The sequence below is a fragment of the Biomphalaria glabrata genome, chromosome 5 (assembly GCF_947242115.1).
Source record: "Biomphalaria glabrata chromosome 5, xgBioGlab47.1, whole genome shotgun sequence".
Taxonomy (NCBI): domain Eukaryota; kingdom Metazoa; phylum Mollusca; class Gastropoda; family Planorbidae; genus Biomphalaria; species Biomphalaria glabrata.
In genome coordinates, this window is record NC_074715.1 from 43766789 (window position 1) to 43793889 (window position 27101).

Below are 27101 nucleotides of genomic sequence, written 5' to 3' on the forward strand. Positions count from 1 at the left end.
CTAAGAAGTGCATACTTTATACTAGCGGGTTGCGGGCCGTTCGATTGATGGATGAAAAAGAAAAGGAGGACTTGTAGAATTGCAAAAGTGTTTCTGGCAATATACACCTATACCAACTACTTCAACCGTATCACAGAACGGGAATTAGCTACTAATATATATATATACTTCATGCAATAAAATGTTGTTTTTTTTTTCATTCAAGAGGATCATAACACTCCATTTACAAAAAAAAAAACAACTGCCAATAAAGTACTGAAACAAAACAAACTTGTTTATTTATTGAACAACTTGATTGTGCATGTAATAGTAAATAGGCCTACATGCCATCTGGGCACACTAACAAAATATAAAGGTATACAAATATATGTTCTACTAGTATAGGTACACAGGAACACATTACTCAAATGTAACATGCTCAGTTTTGAATATACCTCAAAAATCTGTTAGCAAGATATTCCAGTACAATGCTAAAGACAATTTTTTTTGTTTAGGCTAGCAAAAATTTTAACATGATTAAGTAAACTCTAACATGATTAAGTAAAGTAACAAGCAAATCAATACAGCAACATATCACATGACAATAGTCTAGCTTGATGTTCCTATGCCAGAGGATCCAAGTGTTCCTGCAGATTTATTTCTTTATATTTGAATGAAAACATCTAGATGATGCAAAGTGAATTGTAAAATTTTTATTTTTGTAATCTTGTTTATTTAATAAAATAAATTCTCACAACTCAAGGCAGTTGCTAACAGATTGATAGATACACCGGGAATAAATTAAATAATCTAATTGCTGTTTCTGTTAAAGTTAAAAACATACATATTTTTTTTTTACATCAAAATTTCACTGAGTTACATTTGGAAATAATTGAAGGAACAGTTATTTAACCAAACATAAATATTATAAATAAAAACTAATATCATCATCTGACACTTTTTCATGAACTGCAAACAATTGAAATGAAAATGCAACTCAGAGTTATGAGCCTTTACTTTTACAGTGACTAGTTCAGAAACAATAAGCTATGAAATCTGAGCTAAGTGACATGATGAATGTCATTCTAACTAAATATTTTCAAAGATGTCCGTGAATAGCTAGCAGTGAACCTAAGCCATATTAAAATTTTCTACATTGTCATAACTATTTTTGTGTGCGAAAATGTGTTGCAGAAAAGCTGATGTTTAAAAAAAAAGTATACATAAATACAAAATAATAAATAATAAAAAAAAAACAGAACACAATAGCAATCACAGATTATATGGAAGTCAAGAAACAATGAAGCTTTAACATATTTATGAAACTAAAATAGAAACAGGACTGTAATTGTACCTGTAATTTCAGAAAGAAATAGTAATTCACACTTCGCAAGTTACCATTAACGTTCAATCATTCAACTTTATTGCAAGATATAACTTTTGTTAAATACATATATTATGTCTGGTAATAATTTTTCTTCAAGTATATATGTGTGTAATAATGAAAGGACCTATAATAATGTCAAAATGTATGGGTTAGATGCAATACATATGGATTACAGAAAAAAAAAAAACATTACAAAAATCTTCAAATTGACTAGTGTAGTGCAAATATGGCTCCTAATGGAAGTAATAAAAAGTGTACTACTGGTGGTTTAATTCATCTATTATAATGAAAAGTAAACAATTCAGAAATTGGTTCTAAAAATTATCTAAAGGATTCAAAAAACAAAAATGAGCTTGTATACCTCTGTCATAGCAATTACAACAAAATAAATGATTACATGATAAATTTATTATAATTTCTGGTCTTGGACCTCCAATGATATTTTGAGGCCACAACTCTTTAGATGCAGCAGACATTCAAATGGAAAACTGGTTTACAAATGGGTCCATATCAAAGTTTTATTACTTGAATAAAATATCTTACAACATTGATAATTTAAAAAAAAAAATTATTTTCAATTGTATGGTTTCTCCTAAAAAAAACACACCAAACAACTAATTTTACCCTCATTCAAAATCAGTTTTGTTTAGAAAACCTAACCCAATACACTTGTATTAACTTATGTGAGGCAGTTGAAAAATTAATGTTTTATTAAAAGAAATAAACCAAAAGAATTAATGTCTCAATGTAAGTGGCAATATTAAGTACATAAAGACTTTCTTAGACATAACATCAAACACTAAAGTATAAACAAAACTCTTAAACACAAAACATAATTAGAATAATTACAGTAGAACCTCGATATGTATCAGTCACAAAAACATGAAGAATATCACAAGGGAATAAAAGTCCAACCAAACCAGTCACTAGCTGAACAAAAATCTTTTGTATATCAACTAGATCTCTGTGCAAAAATGTTTTGCTTTCAATGAGATGCTTTGAAAGCATGATAACGATTCAATGTCAACTCCTTGAAGCTTAATGACATGACAAACTTGTTCATTGTAAAAAACAACTTTTGGTTCACTTATTGGTTGAAAGGAAAACAGCTTCTTATAATTTTAAGATGGAAAATGTGTAAAAATATTTATTGTTTTGAACTGCGATAAATATACAATTTAAATTCATGGAGATTACATATCAGCTTCATTTCAAAGAAACTAGTTGCTTGCTGTTGTAATTTGGATTACCGGGTACTGTATTCATACAGATCTAGGTTAATGAAGAATGTGCCCAACACAATTTTGTATGTCTAATTTATACATATATTTTAATGTTATTATTTTTTCAATCATTTGTTCCTCCTAGTATTACACATCAAATTGAACCTGTTCTGAAAACTGATTTGATCTTGACATGTCAGACAGATCAAACTTTTATCTTGGCTACATCAAAAGGATTGAATGTACAACATTCCAGGTATATGTACCTTGACAAATTATCCAATTGTGTCAGTCAATATGACTCTTATGTCAGTATGGTGAGTGTACTAGCATTACATCTGCCTACAAACCAATAAAAACAACATCCTTGCAACTAAATCGAAGTTTTTGCAAATATTTATCAATTTCTTGTATTGCCTACTCAAGAATATATATAAATGCTCAAAATACATTGTTGGGTGGACAAAATAACATCCAAAAAGTTGTTAGTGAACAGAGTTCCGTTAGTGTTATCAGCTTCTTGCAAGATGTCACAAAATAATGTCAGAAAATGATGCTTAGAAAATGCTGAGTATTTTGTCTGGATAAAAATGTGTTTGTGCCTTAAGACTTTACTACATTAAACAAGTTACTCAGCTGGAGGAAAAAGCTTACAAAATATTATTCACCTGTAACACTGCAAGACCCTTGTAATGCTTTTTATTTGTAATTTCTAAAATTTGCCTTTTTTGGTACTTCCTATTTCAGAAAAAAAAAAAGAATCTAAAAATAACCAACCAACTGTAATCATACCTCATGTTTAGCCATTGCAAATGTCTGCTCCCATGTGTTTACATTGAATCAGTTAGGTTTCACATAAAAAATTGGAATAAACATGAACAAGGCAAGTAAAAAATAGGTCTATGCTTATAATAAGCCCAAAGTTAATTGATGCTGATTAAGAATTTTATTAGAAAATATTTTTTACTTCCATAGAAAGAGACAGAGTGAGTGAGAGATCGATAATGTAAATTTTGATTTTTGATATCCAGAGCTTGAAAGATAATATGAAAAGAAGCTTGGTTCTCAGGAACTCACAAATGGGTAAGTAAAAAGACAGATTGACAGGAGGAATATCTAATATTTTCAAAGAATTAACAGAAAAAAAACAACAACATATTGACGGAAGATACAAATTGAGGATCCACTGAGCATTGTACGTTTTAATTAATATCTTTAAATAGAATTATATATGAGTAAATTTGTTACAAAAAAAATTACTTTTTTTTCATCACACATTGCACTTGAAAGCTTTTATAATCAACTTGCACAATTATTGCACAGCTATACAACAATTTACTTGAAGCTACAAGTAACAAAAATGGATTTTAGGTTACACTGATTCATTTCATCAAATGGATTAGATATATACGTCAGTGACATCACTCAACTATTCATAACGAATTATGTCGTTTGGAGTGAGTTTATAAAAATAAAAAAAATTTTAAATAAAAGCTAGACTAATTACCCTAGATAACTAATTGTTCACTAAAACATTTTTTTTTCACTTTAAATGAAGTTTAATGTACAGAAAAACAATGATAACAAAAACTCAAGGTTCAACAAATTAAATTCAGGTATATCCTCTTAGCTGCATCTAAATTAGTGAAGATTATATGCAGTAGTAAAAATGAGCAGCCAGTTATGGTATAATGAAAAGTAAATTAGCCCTGTGCTTGAAATTCATGTTATTGACAATTGAATAGAAGATTAGGCTGAACATCATAACCATTCTGCCGGACTAAATTAATGTTATCCACTCCCTAGAAACAAAAATGGGTGACATGTTTTTCTTTGTTGTTGACAGTTTGAGTTTTTGGCACAATTTAGGCCATGTCGTCTGGTAATCCTGTAAGGATTACTCTCCCTTCCTATCACAAGAGCTAAATTTTATACTGTTGTTGACAGTCTGAGTGTATCGAGCAGATTTTAAGCTACCAAAAACATATTTGAATGTTTGCAAAAGGTTGAAGTCTTGGAGTAATCTCTGTGTTAGGGGAAGGTTGATCAAGAGGAGAAAAATGTGCCAGATCAGCTTTTGTCTATCTTGTGCCAGATCAGCTTTTGTCTATCTTGGCATACCTGCATGTTAACTCTGCGTTTTTGTTTAGTTATCAAACAACTGCATTTTAAATCAAAGCTGTCTTTATTTACTGTTGTCAATGCTTATCTAATTAAGTATCTAATGCTATGTTACTAAATGGAAGCTTTTCAAGTTGTCTCTTCAAATGATTATTTCACCAGGATTATTGTTTCCTTTCAATTATATTTGAACATCTCATTGAATGAAATCTTTGAAAGGAACATTCTTGAAGAGATTTCAATAAATATGGCACTGAATGAAAATAAGATGGTGGTCTTGTTACACACTAGTGATACACTCAGAAGCTACTTTATGTAGAGACTAAATTATAAAACTGGTACAAATGTACAACAAAGCAGAAAATTATTTTTGTTGAATTGATTGTCATGATAAAAGATATATAAAAAGTTTTAGACACAATACACTTTCATTCAACTTTCTAAAAAAATTAGGAAGACCATTGATATAAAGACCTGAACAAAATAAAACCAAGACTGAAAAAAGCAAGTAGGATCCAACCAACATGATCTATAACAGCTTAAGGACAAGAAATATATTCAAGGTAAGACAGTTATTGAAAAGCAATCAATGGCTGTGGAGTTTGAAGAATGTTTAAATCTATTCATTTTTACTTTTTTTTTGACTAGCGAATAAAATTGCCACTTTCATAAAGAAGCAACTGCAACATTTAGTAGAAAATATAGACAGGCAAGATTATAGAAAGCACTAAGTATGTACAATGGCATACAGTATTAGACATGACTAATTAAAGATGAAGCCAGCATTGTTCTAAATGACAATATCTATTTTGATTTTCAAATAAAAACCAACAATTTATTGTGTTTTATCTTTACATTTAGAGACTAGACTTTTCTGTATGTTTTCCTGATGTAAGCAACTACCTCCATTTTCTGTCATGTGCTTGTTATTTTTCACGTCCAAGTTTTGTTCTTTCTCTTGCTCCAGTCTGTTGTTGACAGAACAATGGAAGTAGTAGACCACAAAGATATTGGCTACTATTACCATTGCCAGCATTCCCCAGGTGTTGAATAAAGTGGGTTCCTCCATCTTGTGGATGATGACAGTGTCATCTGTAAGCTCTAAGTACAATGCATTCATTTGTTCATAAGTTGTCATAAAAATACACATGTGGAATATCTGATGGCTATGACCGATAATATCAAATAGACCTGTAAAATAACATATATATATATATATATATATATATATATATATATATATATATATATATATATATATATATATATATATATATATATATATATATATATATATATATATATATATATATATATATATATTCAAGAAATACATTATTATTGTCAGAGAATATATAAATGAAAACAAAAACTGGATTGGTTTAGACATTAGAGCAAAAGTAATAATTATAAACTTGGATAAACTCCTACGATTGATTCATGACAAGATACATTTCAAATTAACTTAGTGTTCTTTTGAAAGTGATTAAAATCTCTCAACTACCCCTTTGAACATTGAAACTTTTAAATACCTTGGTACTATCTTAGACAATAAATTAAATTTTACTGCAAATACTGATTATATCAGCAAAAAAGGGCAGCAAAGATTATGATTATTTAGAAAAATATCCTCATTTAATGTTAGCAAAAAGGTTTTGGCGATGTTTTATCTCGCTCACGTTTGCAATATTTTAAAGTTTTAATATCAATGCCTGGAATGGCAATTTGAGCACTAAAAATATAAATAGCTGGCTCCTTCTGTCTCAGAAGACAATAGATGCGCTCAGATGAGTCACAGGCTTTGGTTACGTCTTGAGATGGGGCAGAATAATAAAAATAAACTTCATAAAATAGCAAAGACAAACAGACAAAAAACCTCTTTTGTTACCCTGGCAATCAAATATGTGTGAATGTATATTTTGGTTTTCTACAGTCATAATGTTTTGTTTGGTGTAATGCACAAACTGTAAGGCCAATTTCCTTATGGAGAACAAGATGATTATTATTATTAACTGCTTTATCTCAATCTTAAAATGTAAGGATTGAATAAGTTACAATAAACTACAGTCAAACTTCTTTATATCAAACTCTTTGTTATTCAAAGCTTTAGTAATGTCCTCATTGAGCTCATATGTACATTTATTCTGATTCTGAACTGTTGAAGTTTGATGCTCCAGGTTAAAATGAGCACAAACTTACTTTAAATATTCATGAATATATCTGTCCATTCTTTCCTTTGAAAAGCTGATTACCACAGAAGGATATGCAGGCTAAGGGGCATGAGAAAGTTGGGTTTATTTTTTAGATAAAAACAGCTGCAAAAAAAAACAACAAAAAAAAAACAAATATAAAAATTATTCCAATAAAAAATTTCAAACCTGGACAAAATCTTTGAGGGACATCTGAGCCAAAGAAAAATCCCCCAACAGTAAACCAAAGCATCTGTTGTATGTGGTTTTTAAAACTGGAAGACCATTTCCCATCATGGTAGTACATCCAAATTCTATACCTAGAAATAGGAAAACATTTTTGAAATAAAGTAAAAAAAGAGAAAATGTCAATAAAAAGGACTTTTATTAAAATAAAGTTTATCCTCCAAACAAAAGAAAAGTGAAAGCCAATAAATATGTGAGCAGTGTGACAGCAAAACATTTATTAGTCATGACTAAAACAAATGAAATGGATCACCCTAGGTGACCTGAGACATAAAAACAAAGGTCTGTAGCTAATGTTGCTACACAATTGGGGTGTGGTGGTTGAATATTAAAGCAGTGGCTTCCAAACTGAGGGGTCTTTGGTTTTTAATTATGGTCTTCACTGTTGAAGACTGGGATTTTGAATTTCTAGATTTAGGTTCCTTGAATCCACCTAAGTCTAAAAGGGTATCTTACATTATTTATCTCATTTATAGGTTTTCAGGAGGTTAAGTTGTGTACAAATAATTAAATTCACATTTATTTTATTGACACATATCAAAGATACACTTACCAAATAGGAAATATGAGCCAAACATAAATAGCAAAAACAGAAGACATCTGCCAGACTCTACGAATGAAAGGATATGGTCGTTTGTACTTTGTCTTTGAGATTGTGCAACAAATACATACGATTACAGCAAGAACGGCTCCAACAGGTATAGCAAACTATAAAGTGGAATGTACTAAATAAATATTCATTTGGATATAAAACTGACAATTATATGCCTTAACAATAAAATGTGTACTTATTGCAATGCATGATCAAAACAGATCTAAAAGAAACACTATATAATCCCTTAACACATTTTTACCAGTGTGTTGCCAACTAATTAACTAATTTATGCCAATGTTAACATTTTTATACTAAAAAATTGGTCATTTAAAAATCATAATAACATTTCAATTTTTTAAAGTTATATTTCTATTGGTTTTAATTAAGATGACTGCATAATTGTTGGCTAAGTTAATATAAAATATAAAGTTAATAAAAAAAATGTTTAACTATACAGTACTATTGAATAAAAACTAACCTGATGAGAGAAAGATCCAAGTAAGTCCTCATGAAGACAGTACCAATAATGCAACATTGTGCTACCAAACCCATACAGACCTATGCCAGCATAATCACACATAAAGCAGGTGTAGTGAACTACCTCAGACCTGTAAGCATAGAGACAACAATCAATTTAAGCTGAATTTTACAGGGTTCACAATGATATTGTAATTAAGAACTTTTTAGCAATACAATAACAAGCAACCTAAAAGAAAGACTAAAGAGCTTTTTAAAAAAATCAATTCCTCCTGGTGGTGGTCTATAATTTCTCATTCTATGTATTTCCTGTAACGCTTCATTATTGCAAGGGAGTTTTTCCAGAGAGATTTTCATAATCAAGTTCTTCTCTTAACAGTCCAGCTAATGATTTCTACATAAGACGTGCACAAAATGTTAAGCTATGTCTATTTATTTATTCAACTCCTTACTGAATACAAAGAATAATCTGAATCAAGAGCAAGAATTCCTGGTGAAGCTGTGTTCAAAATAACAAGATTGATGTAATTTAATTTTAAGGTGATTATATTTTGATGAATCAGAATAGTAAAAACAGAGTTTTCATACTTGTATGATAGTCATTTTTTTTCCCAAACTCTCAAATTTCTACATACATATATTAAACATAAATGAATAACAGCACCAGGGACCAAGTGTTTAAGAGAGAAAGTAGTGAATTAAAATGCTACGAAAATAAGGGCATGCGCCGACCGAGGCTCGAACCTGTGACACTGGATTCGACACCACCGCCTAGCGATAACGCACCAAGCGAAACTAGCCTCTAGACCATCGGAATGTCCAAAAAAACATTCTTCTGATCCAGAGTCATTTCGCCTGTATGCAAATTACCACCCCAGTGGTCAAAGGTCACAAGCTCCAGCTAGCCCCTCCCCAACCCTCGCAGCATCCGTTCACTAACAACTTCGATAGAGCCGACACAGACAGCCGTTAGGCATGTATTAGACAAACGATGACTCTATCTAATTGTTTATCTCTCACAAAGACAAGTGGACAACATAAACACATAACATATAGAAGCTTCAGTGGGTACGAGCAATAATGCTGTAAACGTAAATGTAAACATAGAGTTGAAGCTAGGTGCTGAAGCAAATGATACATACATATATTAAACATAAATGAATAACAGCACCAGGGACCAAGTGTTTAAGAGAGAAAGTAGTGAATTAAAATGCTACGAAAATAAGGGCATGCGCCGACCGAGGCTCGAACCTGTGACACTGGATTCGACACCACCGCCTAGCGATAACGCACCAAGCGAAACTAGCCTCTAGACCATCGGAATGTCCAAAAAAACATTCTTCTGATCCAGAGTCATTTCGCCCGTATGCACATTACCACCCCAGTGGTCTCTGGATCAGAAGAATGTTTTTTTGGACATTCCGATGGTCTAGAGGCTAGTTTCGCTTGGTGCGTTATCGCTAGGCGGTGGTGTCGAATCCAGTGTCACAGGTTCGAGCCTCGGTCGGCGCATGCCCTTATTTTCGTAGCATTTTAATTCACTACTTTCTCTCTTAACTCTTAAAGATTCTTGAGTTTTCCCCCTTTTTTTTATTTTTTTTAAGGTACTTAATAAAAAATGATTTTTCTAAAATAAAAATAATACAAATATTTGCAAGTTATCTATCATTTTATTCAGAATTGCATCCTTTATCTAGTAGATGATAAAAAAATTTGGTAGGTGAAAACATTTTTTCAAGAAATCAATTCTTGTGACAATTTTTTTTTCTTTTTTGCAAAAAAAAACATATTTATGACAAAAGGCATGAATAAAAAAAAAAAGTATAAAAGCCAATGTGAATTAAAGTACTATTTTCATCAATGATAACCATTTTTACATATCATATATCATTTTTAGGCAATTCTATAGGATACTGAGATACTGAGGTGACTTTTTATGAAACTATATAAAAACAACAACAAAACGCCAAAAACAAAATCCTCTTGATAAAAGAGCTAATCATATAAACCAAACATATAGATTATTAATTACAAAGAATTAAAACATTAATAAATGAAGGAATTACAGTTTGAACTTTAAAGTAGACTTAGTTCACACAAAAAAGTACATTGAATGTGAAAAAAAGGTTATTTATGATAAAGTAAAAGACAATTTCTTTCTGGACTGAAACACAAAAATGTACCACAAGCACTACACATGGACCTAGTCTTTCTTTCAATTTTGTGATGACTATAACAAAGTTTACAATTTTTTCTATCTTTTGAAGCAACCATCGCAGGTAATATTGAGTGGCAGGTTTTAAGTCTCATATGTTCTATAGTAGGAACTGGGTCATAATCATCAATGTTTGCTAACTCTCTAATTAGTTCAATGGTGAAATCTAACTGACTGTAGTATGGGCTTCTATTTAATTCTTCAATATCTGGATTTTGTTTTCTCCAGTCTTGAAATAAAATATAACTATTAACTCTAGCAATATCAATGAAATGAAAAAATAAGGTTTTCCAGTACTTGTTAGTTTTGCGCAGCATGTTATATTTATTTAGCAGCTGGTCACTTTTATCCACCCCTCCCATAAAAGAATTATAATCCCCCACTAGTTGAGGCTGTTTAACTTTTAATTGTTCAAAAACACCATTATTTTTTGTTCTCCTATTAACATAATTAAACTCATTTGCCGAATGCATGGTTGAAACTAATGAAACTGTTTTGTTATCCCTCCACTGCATAGCTAAAACCTGATCTTGTCTAACCCATCTCATATCCCCCCTCTTACTAACCTTTTCCCACTGCTTCACATTCTTAAGTTCTGTTGGAAACCCTTTCCTATTGCTTATGATTGTTCCACAAGCAACAATACCTTTTTTAAAAAGATCAATAACAAGTACAAAACTGGTATAAAAATTATCAAAAAATAAACGATAGCCTTGATTTACTAGAGAGGACACTAACTTCATTACTACATCATATGCTAATCCAAAAGTAGAGCTATTCCCTTCTATCTTACCTAAATATACATCAAAGTCATAAGTGTACCCACTAAGAGAGTCTGCTAAAACCCACAATTTCATTCCCCATTTAGTTGGTTTATCCCTTATATATTGTCTAAATGCATACCTACCCTTATTTCTAACCATTCTTTCATCTATAGATATGTTTTGACTAGGCTGATATAATTTCATACATTTTCTCCTAATAAATTCAAATAAAAATCTAACCTTAGCAAGTTTATCAGTAGCCACCTCAGTATCTCTATTGCTTACTTTCAAAAAGCAAAGAATTTGCTGAAAACGAAATCTAGTCATGAACGCTCTGGCCCACAAACCATTGAACAAACTCTTTCCGTTCCAATAGAGCTTAAAGTTGGGAACCTGAACAAGTCCCATGTACATCAGAAGTCCCATGAATACGTAAAACTCTTCAACGTCTATATCCTTCCAGTTCTTGTACATACTTGGTTTTGAAGGACCAGTGGCAGCAGCATTTTCGTTGGTAAATTTACAGAGCATTTCAACTAAAGCTTCTGTAAAGAACAGTTTAAAAATTGAAAGAGGAGTAAGGTAGTTTCTCCTGTTTTGCCTTGTTACACTGTCAGGGAAATGAGCTCCAGGAGGCCTTTCGGGTCTGAATGCTGGTATGGCATGTGGTATTTGGTCCAGGTCATCATAGCTAAAAAAAATAAAATAAAAAAAATTAGAATTAGTAAAATTAAAACATAAAGTCATGCTAATCATAACTACAAGCTTTGAATCCAAATATTAATAATATACATATACAGCACTGAAATGTTTACAGATGTAGATTATAAACAAAGCGTAACCAACGTAAACAAATGAAATATGGATCTAGCAAAAGCAATGTGGTCTGAAAAGTGTTTGGCTCTAGATCTAGGTCTAGTGGATCTAGAAAATACTTTGATTTTAGTATAAAGTCTTATAAGCTCTTTATTTCCCTAAATTTTACAAATAAATTCTAAGGTTATTTAGATGTAGACTAGATCTAAAGTTTCTAGACTCTAACGAGTCAACCCAGAACTGGATGTTTCGTAACAAAGAAAAATATTTACCTTCCGTAGTTCCTCTGTTCATTGAAATTGGGCTGAATGTTTTCATCATCATGAAATTCTTCTTCAATCCATTCTTCATCTTCACTTGAAATGTACTCAATTTCTTCATCAGAAGATAAGTCTTGAGCCATTTCTTAGGTAAAAACGTGATGCTAGCGCACTAGTAGTGGTGAAGGCAAGTAGTAAAATGGCCGACGAGAATCACAAAATGGCTTGTTCAAAATGTGAACTTTCGGACGCAAATAAAAATAACTTTTTTTAAAAAGTTTAACTTAAAATAATATTTTTACGAAACAAAAAATATTTTTTTGTGAAAATAATAAAAAAATAACGCAAAAATTTCAAGATTTATTTATTTAAATGACGTTTTAAGGTGTCGACCACGGGTGATCGAAAATCCAATATGGCGTACCATAAGAGTTAAACACTTGGTCCCTGGTGCTGTTATTCATTTATGTTTAATATATGTATGTATCATTTGTTTCAGCACCTAGCTTCAACTCTATGTTTACTATCTCAAATTTCTAGCAAAATCATTCCTGTGGCATTTTACACCTTGAAGATGGACCTATTCACTTTGCAGCTTTTTGCGTGACTAAAGAGGCCAATTCTTCATATACAGCTGCAGTCACAGGTTGGGCATCTGTAATCGCCAGGAGCCATTGCAGTTTCGCCCTTCTTTCTACTTCTGGTTTGTATGTCAACTGCAATTGAGGACAATTCCTTTATACTTGTTCTCCATGTGGATCTATCCAGTGCCTCTTTTTCCCAATTGTTAGTTTCGATTTTGAAGAACTTCATGTCGCCCGCATTTGCATACATCAGTATACCTTAAAAGTGGATGACCAGTGGCTCTGCTGCCTACTGCTAAATCATCTTGAACGTCTTGTGGAAGTAGACCTTGTGGCATTCTGTGAACATGACCAAGCCAGCCAAGGCATCTGCTGCTAATAACAGCAGAAAAATCATTACAGCTGTTTTATACTATCTGTCCAGTGTCCACCCTAAAAGAGTTTGCAAGTGTTTACTAAACAAAAAAAAGAATGCCTAAAAAATTTTCTATGTGAGGATGATAAAAAGTAAAAGGTCTGATTAGATCTATTTAGAGAGTAACTAAGTAAATAAGCAATAAAATGAAGCATTTCATACACTGCACTCTTCCTACCAAACTGTAGGGATTAATCACCTATAAGTGTAAAGCAAGCTAGACACTTTTGGATAAAAACACGCATTTGCAGAGTTGCCTACAAATACGCATCTTGCGTATTTTGAATGAAAATGGACTCGAAAATATGATCTAAATAAAGTTGAGTTCCTTTCAATGTGTCAGTTTATATGAAGTCTTCATACAAATTGGGAATTAATTGATTGATTAGTCCTAATTCATCTAGACTGGATCTAGAACCATATATATCAGGCACCTATAATATAATGTACGTAAATCTAGATCTAATTGTGTAATCTAAATATAGATTTTTCTAGATTTAAATCTAATTCTAGTCAACATTCTAGCTCTAGTTTTGACCAGGTGTGTAATAGACTTAGATTTAGACTACTGGCTAGATGTAGCAATCAATGTAGGCTGTAGGTTTAGATTCCACTCTAGTCGATGAGGTATCTAAAAAATTCAAGGCTCTAGATATCTGTAACTAGATCTAGATCTAAAATTAAATCTACCCAAAAGAAGCGATTTCGTATCAGTTATGAGATCTAAAATATGCACATCAAAAATAAAATCAACTGTTAATGAAGCTGCTTACATATCTAGATCTATTCTAGATTTGGATTTGATTTTTGTTTTAGATGAAAGTGAGAAGGGCAGAGGTTTTCATAGAAGAAACATTGGTTGCGCTTAATCTCTCTTTTAGCATGATAAAGGGAATCAAGCTGATGTTCCATAACTTGCAGAACGTATCTTCTGTGGTAGCTACTATTGTAGTCACTAGCGACTAGCTAGGTTCCATTACTTATGAAGGCCTAAGTTCAAAGAATGAAATCAGGGGCATTTAAGGCAGACTATAGCAAAGCTTTTTTATATTAGAAACAAGTTCAATGACTAATTAGGATTATCTGACTGAAAAAACAAAAATTTAAAATGTTTGTTATTAGTGATTGTAGAGGATGCCAAAGCTTTCATTGCTAACTCTGCAAAAAAGGTCTGGAAGAAGAAAATCTAAGTGATATAAAATATTTCCAGTGGCTGGATACCTTGTTAAGAAATTGCCTATAAACAGAATTACTTTTATAAAACTAGATGTCACTGATCCAGCTAAATGTTCTGTTGCCGCTATTATGGAATGTGAAGTACTCTAGAGGCATTATGATCATAAGATCATTGCCAAGTGACAAGAATGTTATCATTCTATTCTAACATATTCTAGAAAAGTCTAAGACAAAGACTAAAAGTGTAAATATTTTGACAAATGTACAAAATGTCTAATATAACTTTATGCTGTGTTAACTTTAGGAAAGCTGCCTTTCATGTATGTTTTGTGCTTGAATGATTTAATTTTAGTCTTTCCTGGGTATATTTCTTGATATTTAAGAAAATATGCATTTGCCCCTCAAAATACGCATTTCCAGGTCTGGGTATAAGCATTTCCATTTTGGCAACTCTGGCATTTGTCATCCCTTTCAAATATTTGTATTTAGTTGTTGACAACCATAGAAAACGGTAAAGCTGAATATGACAATACTATATTGATGGTGTACAACTTTGGTGTCAAAAAGGGGAGGAAAGCACAATCAGACTATCATTACTGTAAGCTCTATTATTATGACTGAAACATGAGAGAAAATAACTCACCTATTTTGCAGGCAATGAGCACCTGAACTACAAATATATAGGATAATCATGGTGATGATGCCTACAGACAAAGGCCACATGAAGGGGTCAGAGAGCAGACTGAACTCAGTCGACCAAACACTTGCTCTTATAAGCACCATGATGAGGGCAAGAAGGTGGGTCCAGATGTTTAAAAGTTCATTATGCCACTGCATGGAGGAAAATACAACATAGACATCTTTAGTGGAATGGTAATGGTTATGAAAAACAATTATAATAACACTTTAAAAAAAAAACATATATCACTGTAATAACTAACCTGAAATATGCTTAGAAGATATGAAGTCCATGGATAATGTAAAGGCCTGAAACCAGTGAGCACGTATGGTTCATGAAACAAAATAGGAATTTCATCTTTGTCTAATGCAGGAGGTAGGAAAATCATGATGTTCTTTGAAAAGAAGAAAAGAAAAAGAAAATCATTAATAACAAGAAACTTAATTTGTACAAAATACATCAGCCTTTATTTTTAAAGAATTTTGATTAAAAACAAGTAACATAAAAAGAAAAGGTTATAAAAAAAAACAACAACAAAACATTCCTCCTCTATGAAGCTGGTGGTGGTCTATAATTTCTCATTCAATTTATTTCTTATGTTTTATTATTGTAAGAAGTCTTTCCAGTAAGTGAGCTTTGCACAATCAACTCTACTATTAACAGTCCAACTTATGATTTCTATAAAACTGTGCGCAAAATGTTCATGTACATCTATTTCTTTATTAAACTCCTTACTGAATACAAAGAAACATTTGAGTTAAGTGTGGTAATTCGTTATTCCTAATTTACAAGCCAAATTTAATTTTGAGATTAAACTAGTTTTCACAAAGTGGTCAATTAGGTAGTTTTTTTTTTCCAAAGATAAATATAAACAGTCAAATTTCTAGAAATATTTTTTACAAATCATTTTCAAACAACCTGTCCACCCAGTGTTCAACTTCAGTATTTTTCACCAAGAAGAGTTTGTAATTTAATAGGAAGAATGGTAAAAAAACAAAAACAAATATTAATATAAGCCATTTTTATAATGTCCTTTAAATAAGACTGGTAAAGCCAATTCACACAATGCTAGTCTAATGGTTTACAAGCCATTAATATGTATCACCAGATGGTTTGGATTTTCAAATAATCAAATGTACTGCATCAGAACTAATCACAAATTTTGCTCTGACTAACATTACTGACAGTGCAGCTGTAATTATATATAATTACCTACCTTTTATATAAAAATGCGTTCTTTTCCAGCTTTAAACGGACTTAATCCTAAAAAAAAAATATACACAGAAAATAATATTACAGGCTGTTACTGTAAGTCTAAGTAAGTAAGTAACTGTAGATTATCTTAACAGTGATTAACTTAGTAGTATTAAGAGCATTGTTTCAGAAGCTAAAAGAAAATTTAATAAAAATATTTAATAATAAATTAAAGAAAAATTGCTTAAAATTTCTAAAAAGACAAATATTAAAAAGAATATGAAGGGTCTCTATAGAGACATAAATACACTCTAATTTGTACAAATATATTGCTGTGAACTAATGACAGTTAAATAAAACGACCTCAACCTAAGGGTGTAACAATAACGCTTGTTTAAATAAGAAACTAAAAAACAGGAGGTAACAGGCAACTATTGCTCTTAGATCTTGTCTCACTTTTCTGTAAACCGTCTTTCTAAGTCTCTCTAAATCAAACTATTTTACATCAGTAGCTTTTCAAGGTCTTTGAAAACTCTGGTCTGACATAAATACGTTTTTTTTTTTACATCACTAAATATATATACACAATGTAACCTAATAATCTAGTCAGTTCTCATATGCTAGGTTAGCTATGAAGTATGCAATTAAGCATGACATTCTAAAGTGATTTAATGACTTCCACATCTCACAAACATAGGTGGCTATTGGGACTATGAATGTATGGAGGAGGTGGATCTTAATCTCAATGCTAATTGAGTTGTTTGCTCAGATATATGCTGTTTAACAAATAGCTTCCTGCTTTTCCTATCTGACATGTTCATGCAACATTGTGATATGCATCTCCATTGCTTGTGATAACAAAAACTAAATAGCTTGTTCAAGCTCTGTATGGCCAATGTTGACAGGGGTACTAGTTGACCTGTAGCCAAATATGCAACCATTAATTTTATCAATCATGGTTAATCAGTATGCATATTTTGATTGTGTCTCTGTCGAGGCTCTTCATCATCTCTTGTATTCATTTAAATGTAGGCCTATTTCATGTGAGACATGGAAGTCATCTGTCAAAATTGAAAAATGGCTAAATGTGGCTCAACAAAAATGGATGAGACGGATTTTGGGAGTCAGTTACACAGATCAGGTCTCAAACAAGGAAATCCTTTGCCATACTGGGAGTCGAACACTTAGTGAGCTTGTGACAGAGAGTCGCATGAGGTTTGTGGGACATGTTCTACAACAATATGAACTATGTATACCAAGAATTGCGATGACATGGAGGCCAATATGAGGAAAGCGCAAACAGGGACGTCCTCATATTACTTAGTGCCACACCGTCATGGAGGACCTCAGAACAGTGGACACCAGGTGGGAGGAGGCTTCAGACATTGCCAACGACAGATCTTTATGGAGACAGCTTGCTGCCCAACGCGCCGAAAGGTGCGGGAGGACCTAAGTCTAAGTCTATTTCAAAGTAATGCAATATTATGATTTATAAATGATCAGCATAATCTATCCTAGGACTAGAGTATAGTATATTATTTTATTATCTAAGTAAAAATATGGCACATAAATAGTATAATTATATAGTCTAGATCTATATATCTATATAGTATCTTAAAATTAATATTTATAAGGATAACTAGAGCCTAGGCCTAATACTAATAGAGCAGAGGTCTAGATCTAGATTATAATAATAGTTTTTATAATATAGATAGATAAAGAGTCTAGTCTAGATTCTAAACTAAGTCACTAGTCAATGCCTAATCACCTACTTACTACTCTAGAATATATCAATCATTCTATAACTATGACCTTATGATGCCTAATCACTAATGTTATAATCATGGATAGCCAAATCATAATCATGATGCCTAATGAGGCCCAATACTCAAATCATTCATTGATTCAATTCATTATTTCATAGCCTAATGAATGTCACTAATGACAGCAAAGTCTTTTTAGTCACTAGAGTCTAGTCTTAGTCTAGACAGTCTAGACTCTAGTAGTAGACTCTGGATTAGTAGAGTCTAGAGAGTCTAGAGAGTCTAACGCTGGTATTATGGTATATACATACCAGTCTAACACTCTAACTAGATATAGTAGTAGTACTAGAGACTAGTTACTAGAAACTAGATAGATCTAGATCTAGATTTACTAAGATTTACTAAGATTAACTAGATTTAGAAATTTAGATCTTCTCTAGTGACTATAGTATAATGATCACTCTACTCCGTCTCTAACTCTTTGCTTCTTTTGAATTTTTCTATAGATCTTTTTGTAAAGTGTTTTTATGATGTTTCTGATGTTCCTTCAGAGTTGAAGATAGGAAGTTTACTTCCTAGTCCAAACCTCCCGCAGGACGACGGGGGATGGGAGCGAGCAGGGTTTGAACCCTCGATAAATCTGAACGACAGTCCAGCGCGCAAACCGCACGACCAGGCAGCCATCTAGATTAGTACTATTCTATAATAATATTAGTAGTCCTAATACTAATAGTAGTCTCAGACTAGTCACCCTAGGCCTAGACCTAGTGTCAGTAGAGAGTAGTGTAGTACAGTAGTACTCAGTAGTAGACAGTAGAGTCACTAGTCCTAGACTAGAGACTAGAGAGTTACCGGTAAACAAACTTAACAAAGTAATATAATATAAAAATATTAATAGAGTCTATAAGTAGTAAGTATAAGGTGAATTTACAGAAAGAAATCGCTTACTGTAACCTATTCTGTAACCATTTAATATCTAGTCTAGGTCTAGATCTATTATTAATACTATTATGAGATCAGAGGCTATTTAAATTATTTAATTCATTATTTGGATCTACCCTACTTTTACTTGTGACCCATGTCTTCCGGGTGAAAGATCAGACAGAAGAGTGAGTGTGTATACCAAGGGCAATGTAAACAATGGCCAGGTACCCCGAACAATGTAATGTAAAAATATATTTGAACATAGAAATACACTATATTTCCCCTCACATTTAAATGTATCAAACATAAAAAGAAGCGCTAGCTTAAGCAAAAGAGCGATCTTAGTATAGCTTTCAAGTCTTTGGTAGATCTAGATTACTTTTTTTTTGTTGCTAAAATACATCAACGACACATCTAGTATATGAGTTGTATATCTAAAGCAAAGAAAAATATCAAACAAAATGTATAATAATAATAAAAAAAAAAAGGTAGAGATGAAGAGAGGTATGAGTAGATCTAGATAGTCTATATATTTGAATTACCTTTTCAATTAAAAACAGGTATGGCTTTTAGTATGGTTATGCCCAGGTTATGGCTGATAGATCTATTAGAAAGGTGGAAATCGAAAAAAGATTCTTATTGACTGATAATGCCACAGAGATCTAGATCTACAACTTTTTAAAATAATATTTTTTTTTTTTTAGATCTGAATACAAACATTAAAAGTATTACCATATTGATCTAGGTATCATTCTTCATTAGTCTTTATATTATAAAAATCGAAATATAGACTTAGGTTTTGTTTTTGTCAAAATAATATCTAGATCTAGCTCAAAAGTATTGTGAAACATTATTATATTATTATTTTATTTTTTATTTAATTTAAAGTCGGCTTCCGCCAGGTAGCGCTACTCCGGATCCAGGAACTTAGGATAGATCTAGACTACATCTCTGTGTATTAAGTAAAGGTGTTAGTGCTTTATTTTATTTAGTCAGGTAAGTGCTAGAATCTGGATCGTTACAATAGTGTAATTATTTAGCTCTATAATAGGTCTAGACTAGAGGCCAGATAATTTTTTGTTTGTTCCACTACATCAAGAGTTGATCAAATTTTAAATAAATTTACTGTACTCAGACTCAACTACTGTACTGCTACCGTAACTCGTAACTGTTACTGTACTGTAGACAGTTGTAGACGTACGTAGTCGTAGTGTTAAGTCTAAGTATTAATTTAAGTGTAGTATACATGTACTATTGTAGACTCTAAGTCTAATCAAGTCAAGACTGTAGTAGTGTAGTACTGTAGATTTAGTACTGTAGATCTAGAGTCTAGATCTAGTAACTGTCTACTGTAGCTCTGTAAAGTCTGTAACTGTAGTGTCAGTGTAAATAGTGTAAAAGTGTAAAGTGAGGTGAGTGTGTTAGTGTTACTAGTACTAGAATCTAGATCTAGATCTAGTACTACTGTGACGACTGTGTATTGTAGATAGACACTTAGACTTAAGTAAGAGTAAACTTTTTTTTAATAGCGTCAAATAAGACTAAGTCTTAAGAGTCTAAGACTGACTTTAGAAGTCTAAGTAAGTCTAACTAAGTAGTAAGACTCACTTAGAAGACAGTTAAAGTTACGTAGTGACTAGACAAGTCAAGATCTAGAATTCTAGACTCTATAGTGTCTCTAGTCTAGTACTTACTAGTTGTATTACACTAGTAACTAGCCACTAGTAGATCTAGATTTAAAGACAGTGAGTGTAGAGTCAGAGTGTAGACTGTGAATTGTGTGAATAGAATCTAGACGTCTATAGAATAGTATAGATCTATATAGAGTCATAGACTACGTCTAGAATCTAGCTAGATTCAGAAGATCTACTATAACTATAGATCTATCTAGATTTAGATCTAGATTAACTCAATAATCAGATCTAGATATAGAATAGTTACATTCTAGCTCTAAATATATAGAGTCAAGTACTACTATTATAACTCTATGATTCTAGATCTAGCTTATCTTATAAGTTATAAATATAGATCTAATACGCAGACATTACTTCAAAAAAGAAGATGATTATATGACAATTACATTACATCCTACTATGCTTCATGCATCTACTACATGATCTAGTCAGGCACGTTAACCAATTACTTTTAAATTAAAGATCTAGATTCTAGATCTATTTAAAATCTATTATAATCTAGCTAGATTTGACTTTGACCACCAGTCTCAGACTTGAGATTAGTCACTGATTCAGATGTCCTTAAGGTCCGAGAACGTCCCATTCCCTATTATGGACCTCTTGACCAAGTAAAGGCTTTTATCCATGGCCAGGATGAGGCATCAGATCTTCACCAATCCCTCTATCCGAAGTCCCACTTTATCCGAAGTGATCATGTATTCACACCTGGTGTGTCGCAGGACACGGCCACCTTGAGCCAAGCACGGGTTCCCCTTCTTATGGCTATAATGTCCCACCGAACCCGTGCGAGGGTATATCACATCGCGTATGGCCCCCGTTAGGGAATGGATCGGTGGGGGGTTGGACTGATTAGCGAGCCTTTGTTACATCCCTACCACGTGCAATGTATAATCTCTTGACCATATCTGTGGTAGCCCACTGAGAGCTGTGTGAGATTAGTCACTAGTCTAGAAGAAATTTCTATAAATCAAATAAGAACATAAAACTAAAATGTTATTTAACATTGGTTAGGCCAATAATAGACTATGCATCCTCTGTTTGGGGCCCCTCAACTCAAGAAAACATTATGAAACTGGAACAGACACAAAATAGATCATTGAGATTCATAACAAACGAATATTCACATTTGAATAGAGTAACACCTTTAGTAAAATTACTAAATTTAGAAAGCCTTCAGGATAGAAGACTTATAAAGTAAAGTACAATTATACATAAAACACTGAACCATAATCAAATACAAAAACAAAATATAATAAAATACTCAGAAAGACACAAAGATAAAGGCACATTCCTCGTTCCATATATGCTAGTACAAACCAGTGACTTGGCGGAGTTTAGGTCATTGGTTTAAATGCATGACGCTTATGACGTAATCATCTTCTTTTTTGAAGTAACGTCTGTATCATATTAGATAAGATAACACTAAGTCTATAGAATTATATACTATTTTATATATATATATATATAGTTTTTATAGATAGATCAAAACTCAAAAAGAAAGATATACTACTCCAGGGATGAACATTTGTATAGAAAATACAATAAACATGCATATATATATATATATGATACATGTATATAAATTATAAGCTTTTTTGTTTTATAGATAGAGTGTAGAGCAGTTAGACTCTAGAGAAGAACTAATCTAGATAGTAGATATATATCTAGATTTAGATTTATTTGAAAATTCAAGATCTTTACAGTCTAGGATTATCTAGACTTAGATTAGATTCTAAAGTGTAGTGTAGTTGATTTAGATCTGAGAAAAAGAACACACCTCTCACACACTCTAAAGTACATATGGCCACATAGTCCATGAACATCTAGCTATAGTACAACACACTACATGAGTGGAACAAAGCTCTACACTAGCCAAACCTTGTAACATACTAATAGAACTGAAACTTTAGTGATGATGCGCTGACCAACAAATCAAACCTGATTTAGTACATCTGTTTACATACACAGTAAATTACAACACAAAACCAAACACCAACAAAAAAGCGTCTCCTCCCTAAGAAGAAATACTATGAACTAGGGAGTGAGGTTTGCATAACAAAATTCAATGCAACAAACCCTAGCATCATATTTAGGAGCTTCCTCTTAGTCCATGCTTTTTTTCAATTTATGCACAAATAAAATGTAAACAAAAAACAATAACCCTGTGCATGACAATGACCACAATAAGGAGCACATGTCCTCATTTACCGAACATCAGGTAACTCTAAATTGCATGGCAGCTTAGATATCTAATAATATTACCAATGAACCCATTGTCTTAGTTTAGATGTTGAAATAATCTATTAAGGAGTGCCACTGCCATATATATAAGTATTGTTTAGATCTAATCAAGATAAGATTAGTCAATATTTACCAGATCTCAATGTCCTTAAGTCAGCTTTCACTCTGTTTTTTTCTATTATTGAATGTTATCAATGATATCTTCTGGTTGAAGAACACAAACTCATGCGCAATGAAAATATTCAATTAATGTTTTTGGTGAATTGGTCATTTTTCTCACAAATTGCTGTCTCAATAATATACTTTCATGCATGAAGTTCCATATATGTTTGTGTGTTTATGTGAGTAATAAATTACTGTGAAAATTTTGATACCTCTGGAAAATTATGATGAATATCTAGTTTTAAAGTAGTTTTACAGCCTTTGACCAAAGGTTGATTTATTGACATGTTATACATCATATAATTGTAAGTCCTAGGTTAACATTTTTTTTGGCCAAAAAAGGCTTTGGTTTGTCATTCTTTGTGCAGGTAGTTAACCGAAAACTAAAACTCTGACTGCCTGCCTTGTGAGAACTAGAAACACAGCAAAGTGTATATACCATCCAACAAAATCTATTGAATTTGGTAAATTATTTTGCTGTGTATCCTTGAATTTCTTGGAAATACGCTTTTATATTATCCATTCATTTTTTTCTTTTAAATCCAGTTAATCCTAGTCTACCTTTCATACCAAACTATATGACTCTTAGCTCATCATTTTGGTGGTGTTATTGAATAGATAACTTGGGTATTTCTCTAGAATTAGAGATCTGAATTATTTTAACTACAAAAATTGTGGGATACCAAAATCCCTGTGCATAATGGTTTAACGACTGACTGTGAAAGAATAAATCATTTTCATACGAAACTTACTACCAGTAAAAGATGACCAATAATGCTTTTCCCCACCCACATTTAGGTGCAATTTGATAATCTGGATTGTCCTTGGTGTAGGTCTGTGCTCTTAGCACCTTAATTATTAAGGAAGGAGGTCTGGATCCAGGATTGTAGAAGTGTGCTCAAGGCACTGTAGAGCTCTGCTGATGAATTAAAAGGTCACCTCTCCTTGTCTCAGTTTTCCTTTTCTCTCTTTCAATTCTTGGATCGTGACACCTTTAGAAATAATTTTAGGCACTTTCAAATCCTGGTATTTTTGCCATTTCGGGGGTAAGAGTAGCTTAATGGAAGATATATGATCTCTCTCGCTCTCTTTTATATATATTAAGATAATACTTGTTTTAAGGATCCAATGCGTGGAAAGTTTCTGTCTGCTTTTCTCATGGGTTGAATCCCTCATGGTGCTTGGTATTTAGAGATGTTTATTGAGTCATGTTGATATAAAGGCCCTCTGAGCTAGAAACAGATGATCGCCTTTGTTTATGCATACCTTGGGGAGTTAAGTGATGAATAATGCTGGCTCATCCGATGTTAAATATAACGGCTGGACTTTATTGTTTTACCTACAATACAGTGGGGAGCGATTCGGCTTATTGATAGTACACAGCAGTTGGCTTTGGTGCCGTGCAAGTGTAATATATTAATACTCTAGTTATATTATGAGGCTATCGCACAATGAAAGTGACAAATTTAGCCTACAGCATAACCGTAACCTAATACTTAATAGTGTTACTGAAATAATGACTTTTCAGTTTTAAGTATTATGGTCCGAGATCGAAATAGTCAGTGTCTATATCTGACTTATGCACAGAATGTATTAGCTGTGCTGAGTTTCAAAGGTGGACTTATTCATGGATATAGATCTAGAATGAAGAAGAAGATCTAGAATTCCTAGATCTTTGAATATAAGATTTACGTTGTCACGCTAGCCGCTGCTTTGTGGTAGTATTGCTTGACGTGTATGGTGTTAGATGAGCAAGCTTTGATATAATGTATTTGTTAACAGCCTAATTCCAAGCCGGCAACCGTTAGGCAGTTTGCAGAACTCAGTGCTACACCCTAGTAGAGCCTGCGACGTTGCTGACCCTAAACTGTAACGACACTTGCCGTTCCTTTGGACACATCAGCTGCGTGGAAAGGGGGAAATACTGTGTGGGAGACATCGTTCCGACCACAGCTAATGCCAGGCATTCAACTCATTTCCATGAGATGACCCATAGTTGCTTCTTGACTGAATGAGGCCATAATTCCAAGCAGTCCATAGAATGTCTAATGTCGCGCTAATGGGAATGGTACAATGTACCTGAATGTACGCACTTTATCCAGAGCTAGTCCCGCTTGAATGTGACTCAGTTTCAAGAACAAAAGATGCTGGAAATAGTCGATGAGATTATAGCTGGAACATTAACTAGTCAATGCAATGAAGAATATATAAACAAGCGCAACAAGTGCTCACAGCATACAGATATAGTGAAACGTAATTATTAGAATAAAAACAAAACAACAACATGTAATTATTAGGAAAAAAACAACAACTAGAGGTCTAATTAAAATATGAATTTTTTAATTTTTATTTTATCTACCTCACGCTTTCGGAAGCTACGCAAATAGACCTCCTTGTGTGATGATGGATGAACAAAAAATCTTTTTCGGAACATTCAATAGAAAATTAAAACTCTTTTATTGAGTGTATAAAATGGCTACCTGGACGTGAAGTATGCGCTTCAGACTATCGCGACGGTAGTTTTCAGTTCGTGCCCTTCCGTCACTAGCAATCCTGCAACATGTTTGATCTAGATCTGGGACGTAATAATCTTTGTTTCTGAAGGGTCGGCCACAACTTTAGAATTATGTTGTTATTACAAAGCTTATATAAACTCACTCTGTCTGGTAAGTTTGGTAAAATGTTTGTACACGTTATTTCTCCGACGCACAATCTGGATCAAGCTGAAATGTTGCCCCATTATTTCTTTTACCTGACAACACAAAAATCAATCAATAAAAAATTGACCAATTAGTTAGTCAACTATTGGAAATTAATTATTTTGTTCGGTGTCTCAACAAGAGAAAGATATTGTACTTGAGTGAAGTGGTGGTATAAGCTGAATTAATCCCCTTTATATGGTCGCCGCTTTAAATTGAAACAAACAATACACAACACGTGAGTTCTTATTCGGGTCGTCCCCCCCCCCTTTTTTTTTTTTTAAATTAAAAAAATCCTCTTAAAAACCGTTTGCAGTAAAAACCCACCCACATACACATTTCTCTCTTCCTTCTCCCCCCCCCCCCCCCCCCAAAAAAAAAAAAAATAAAAATTCCCAAATTGTTCAGATAAGTGATAGAATCATAGCGTATCGAGAAAGCTAAAAGCATGAAATTGTGTTTAACGGAAATAATTGGTAAAAACATAAATCGCTCTGCGTTATTGTTGTTGGCCTAGATCTATTACAAGTTTACAAACTAATCTTGTTTATTTTACGACATTGAGTATCAACCTCTGTTGAGTACTAAAAAGATTTGCTGACCAGATCCTTTCATGCCTTTGTTTCAATCTAACCTAAGAATTACAAGTTAGTTTGAGACTTGTCTCTTTTATGTTGACATGTCGTTTTTCTTTGATATTCTCTTTATTGTCCTCAAAAGTCGACATGACCAGCACCCGAAGAAACGATACGATGGATCAAAATCTTAAGTTGCTCACTAATCCCAGTACACATTTAAGACACAGAACTGCCTTATCTAGGATAACATATTTCACTGTCAACTAATTACAGGTAATCGTAAAAGCTGATGATTTTTAACAATTTTATTAATTTAAACGATCAAAACAAGACTATGGCTTAAATATTCTTGGTCCATTGGTGACTTCGATGGGGGCCGCCTCTTAGTTTTTGTGATAACACAAACTCTCTTTGTAATGTTGTTTTTTTTTAACTTTTTTTTTATTTTAGAATAAGTATTCTGTAATTCTGTCAACGTCCAATTTTGTTCGAGAGTTATATTGTTCCTTGCTTTTATTCGCTAAGCCATGTTTAGATATAAGACTTTCGAAATATATGGGGAATTTAACTAAATACTTTTTTTTTTAATAAAATTAATATTATTTTTATTTTCGGTGGTTTGGCCGGGGGGGGGGTAAAAACCACACGAAAACTCTTCCGACTTTCTGGTATTGAGCTATGAGCGTTCTTCTGGCATAGTCTTGGGTCGTCTCTGTTCGT

General features: G+C 32.6%; 3 protein-coding genes across 12 annotated transcripts in view; 1 reads left to right on the forward strand and 2 right to left on the reverse strand.

Moving 5' to 3' along the window:
* Positions 1–253: 253 nt before the first annotated feature.
* LOC106063798 (membrane progestin receptor beta-like) lies at positions 254–19230 on the reverse strand. Of its 4 annotated transcripts, none has more exons than XM_013222267.2 (8): positions 19147–19230; positions 16343–16389; positions 15389–15520; positions 15091–15278; positions 8219–8348; positions 7699–7853; positions 7089–7219; positions 254–5901 (listed from the first exon to the last, which is right to left on the reverse strand). In XM_013222267.2, exons 3-8 carry the CDS (start codon positions 15512–15514, stop codon positions 5546–5548), a joined length of 1086 nt encoding a protein of 361 aa, XP_013077721.2. In that variant the 5' UTR covers positions 15515–15520; positions 16343–16389; positions 19147–19230; the 3' UTR covers positions 254–5545. The 4 variants fall into 4 exon arrangements, with proteins under 4 accessions (XP_013077721.2, XP_055885723.1, XP_055885722.1 ...); XM_056029748.1 differs by having other exon boundaries at positions 19142–19223; XM_056029747.1 differs by having other exon boundaries at positions 19032–19180.
* On the reverse strand, positions 9782–12691 carry LOC129926360 (piggyBac transposable element-derived protein 4-like). Its single transcript, XM_056029746.1, has 2 exons — positions 12285–12691; positions 9782–11887 (listed from the first exon to the last, which is right to left on the reverse strand). Exons 1-2 carry the CDS (start codon positions 12413–12415, stop codon positions 10345–10347), a joined length of 1674 nt encoding a protein of 557 aa, XP_055885721.1. The 5' UTR covers positions 12416–12691; the 3' UTR covers positions 9782–10344.
* A 665-nt stretch (positions 19231–19895) lies between the features above and the next one.
* The window catches only part of LOC106063815 (focal adhesion kinase 1), a 55801-nt gene continuing 48595 nt past the window's right edge, over positions 19896–27101 (forward strand). For all 7 annotated transcript variants that reach the window (XM_013222347.2, XM_013222283.2, XM_013222329.2 and 4 more), the window contains exon 1: positions 19896–20003. The gene's annotated coding sequence lies outside the window, so the exon portion shown is untranslated. The remainder of the gene's footprint in view (positions 20004–27101) is intronic.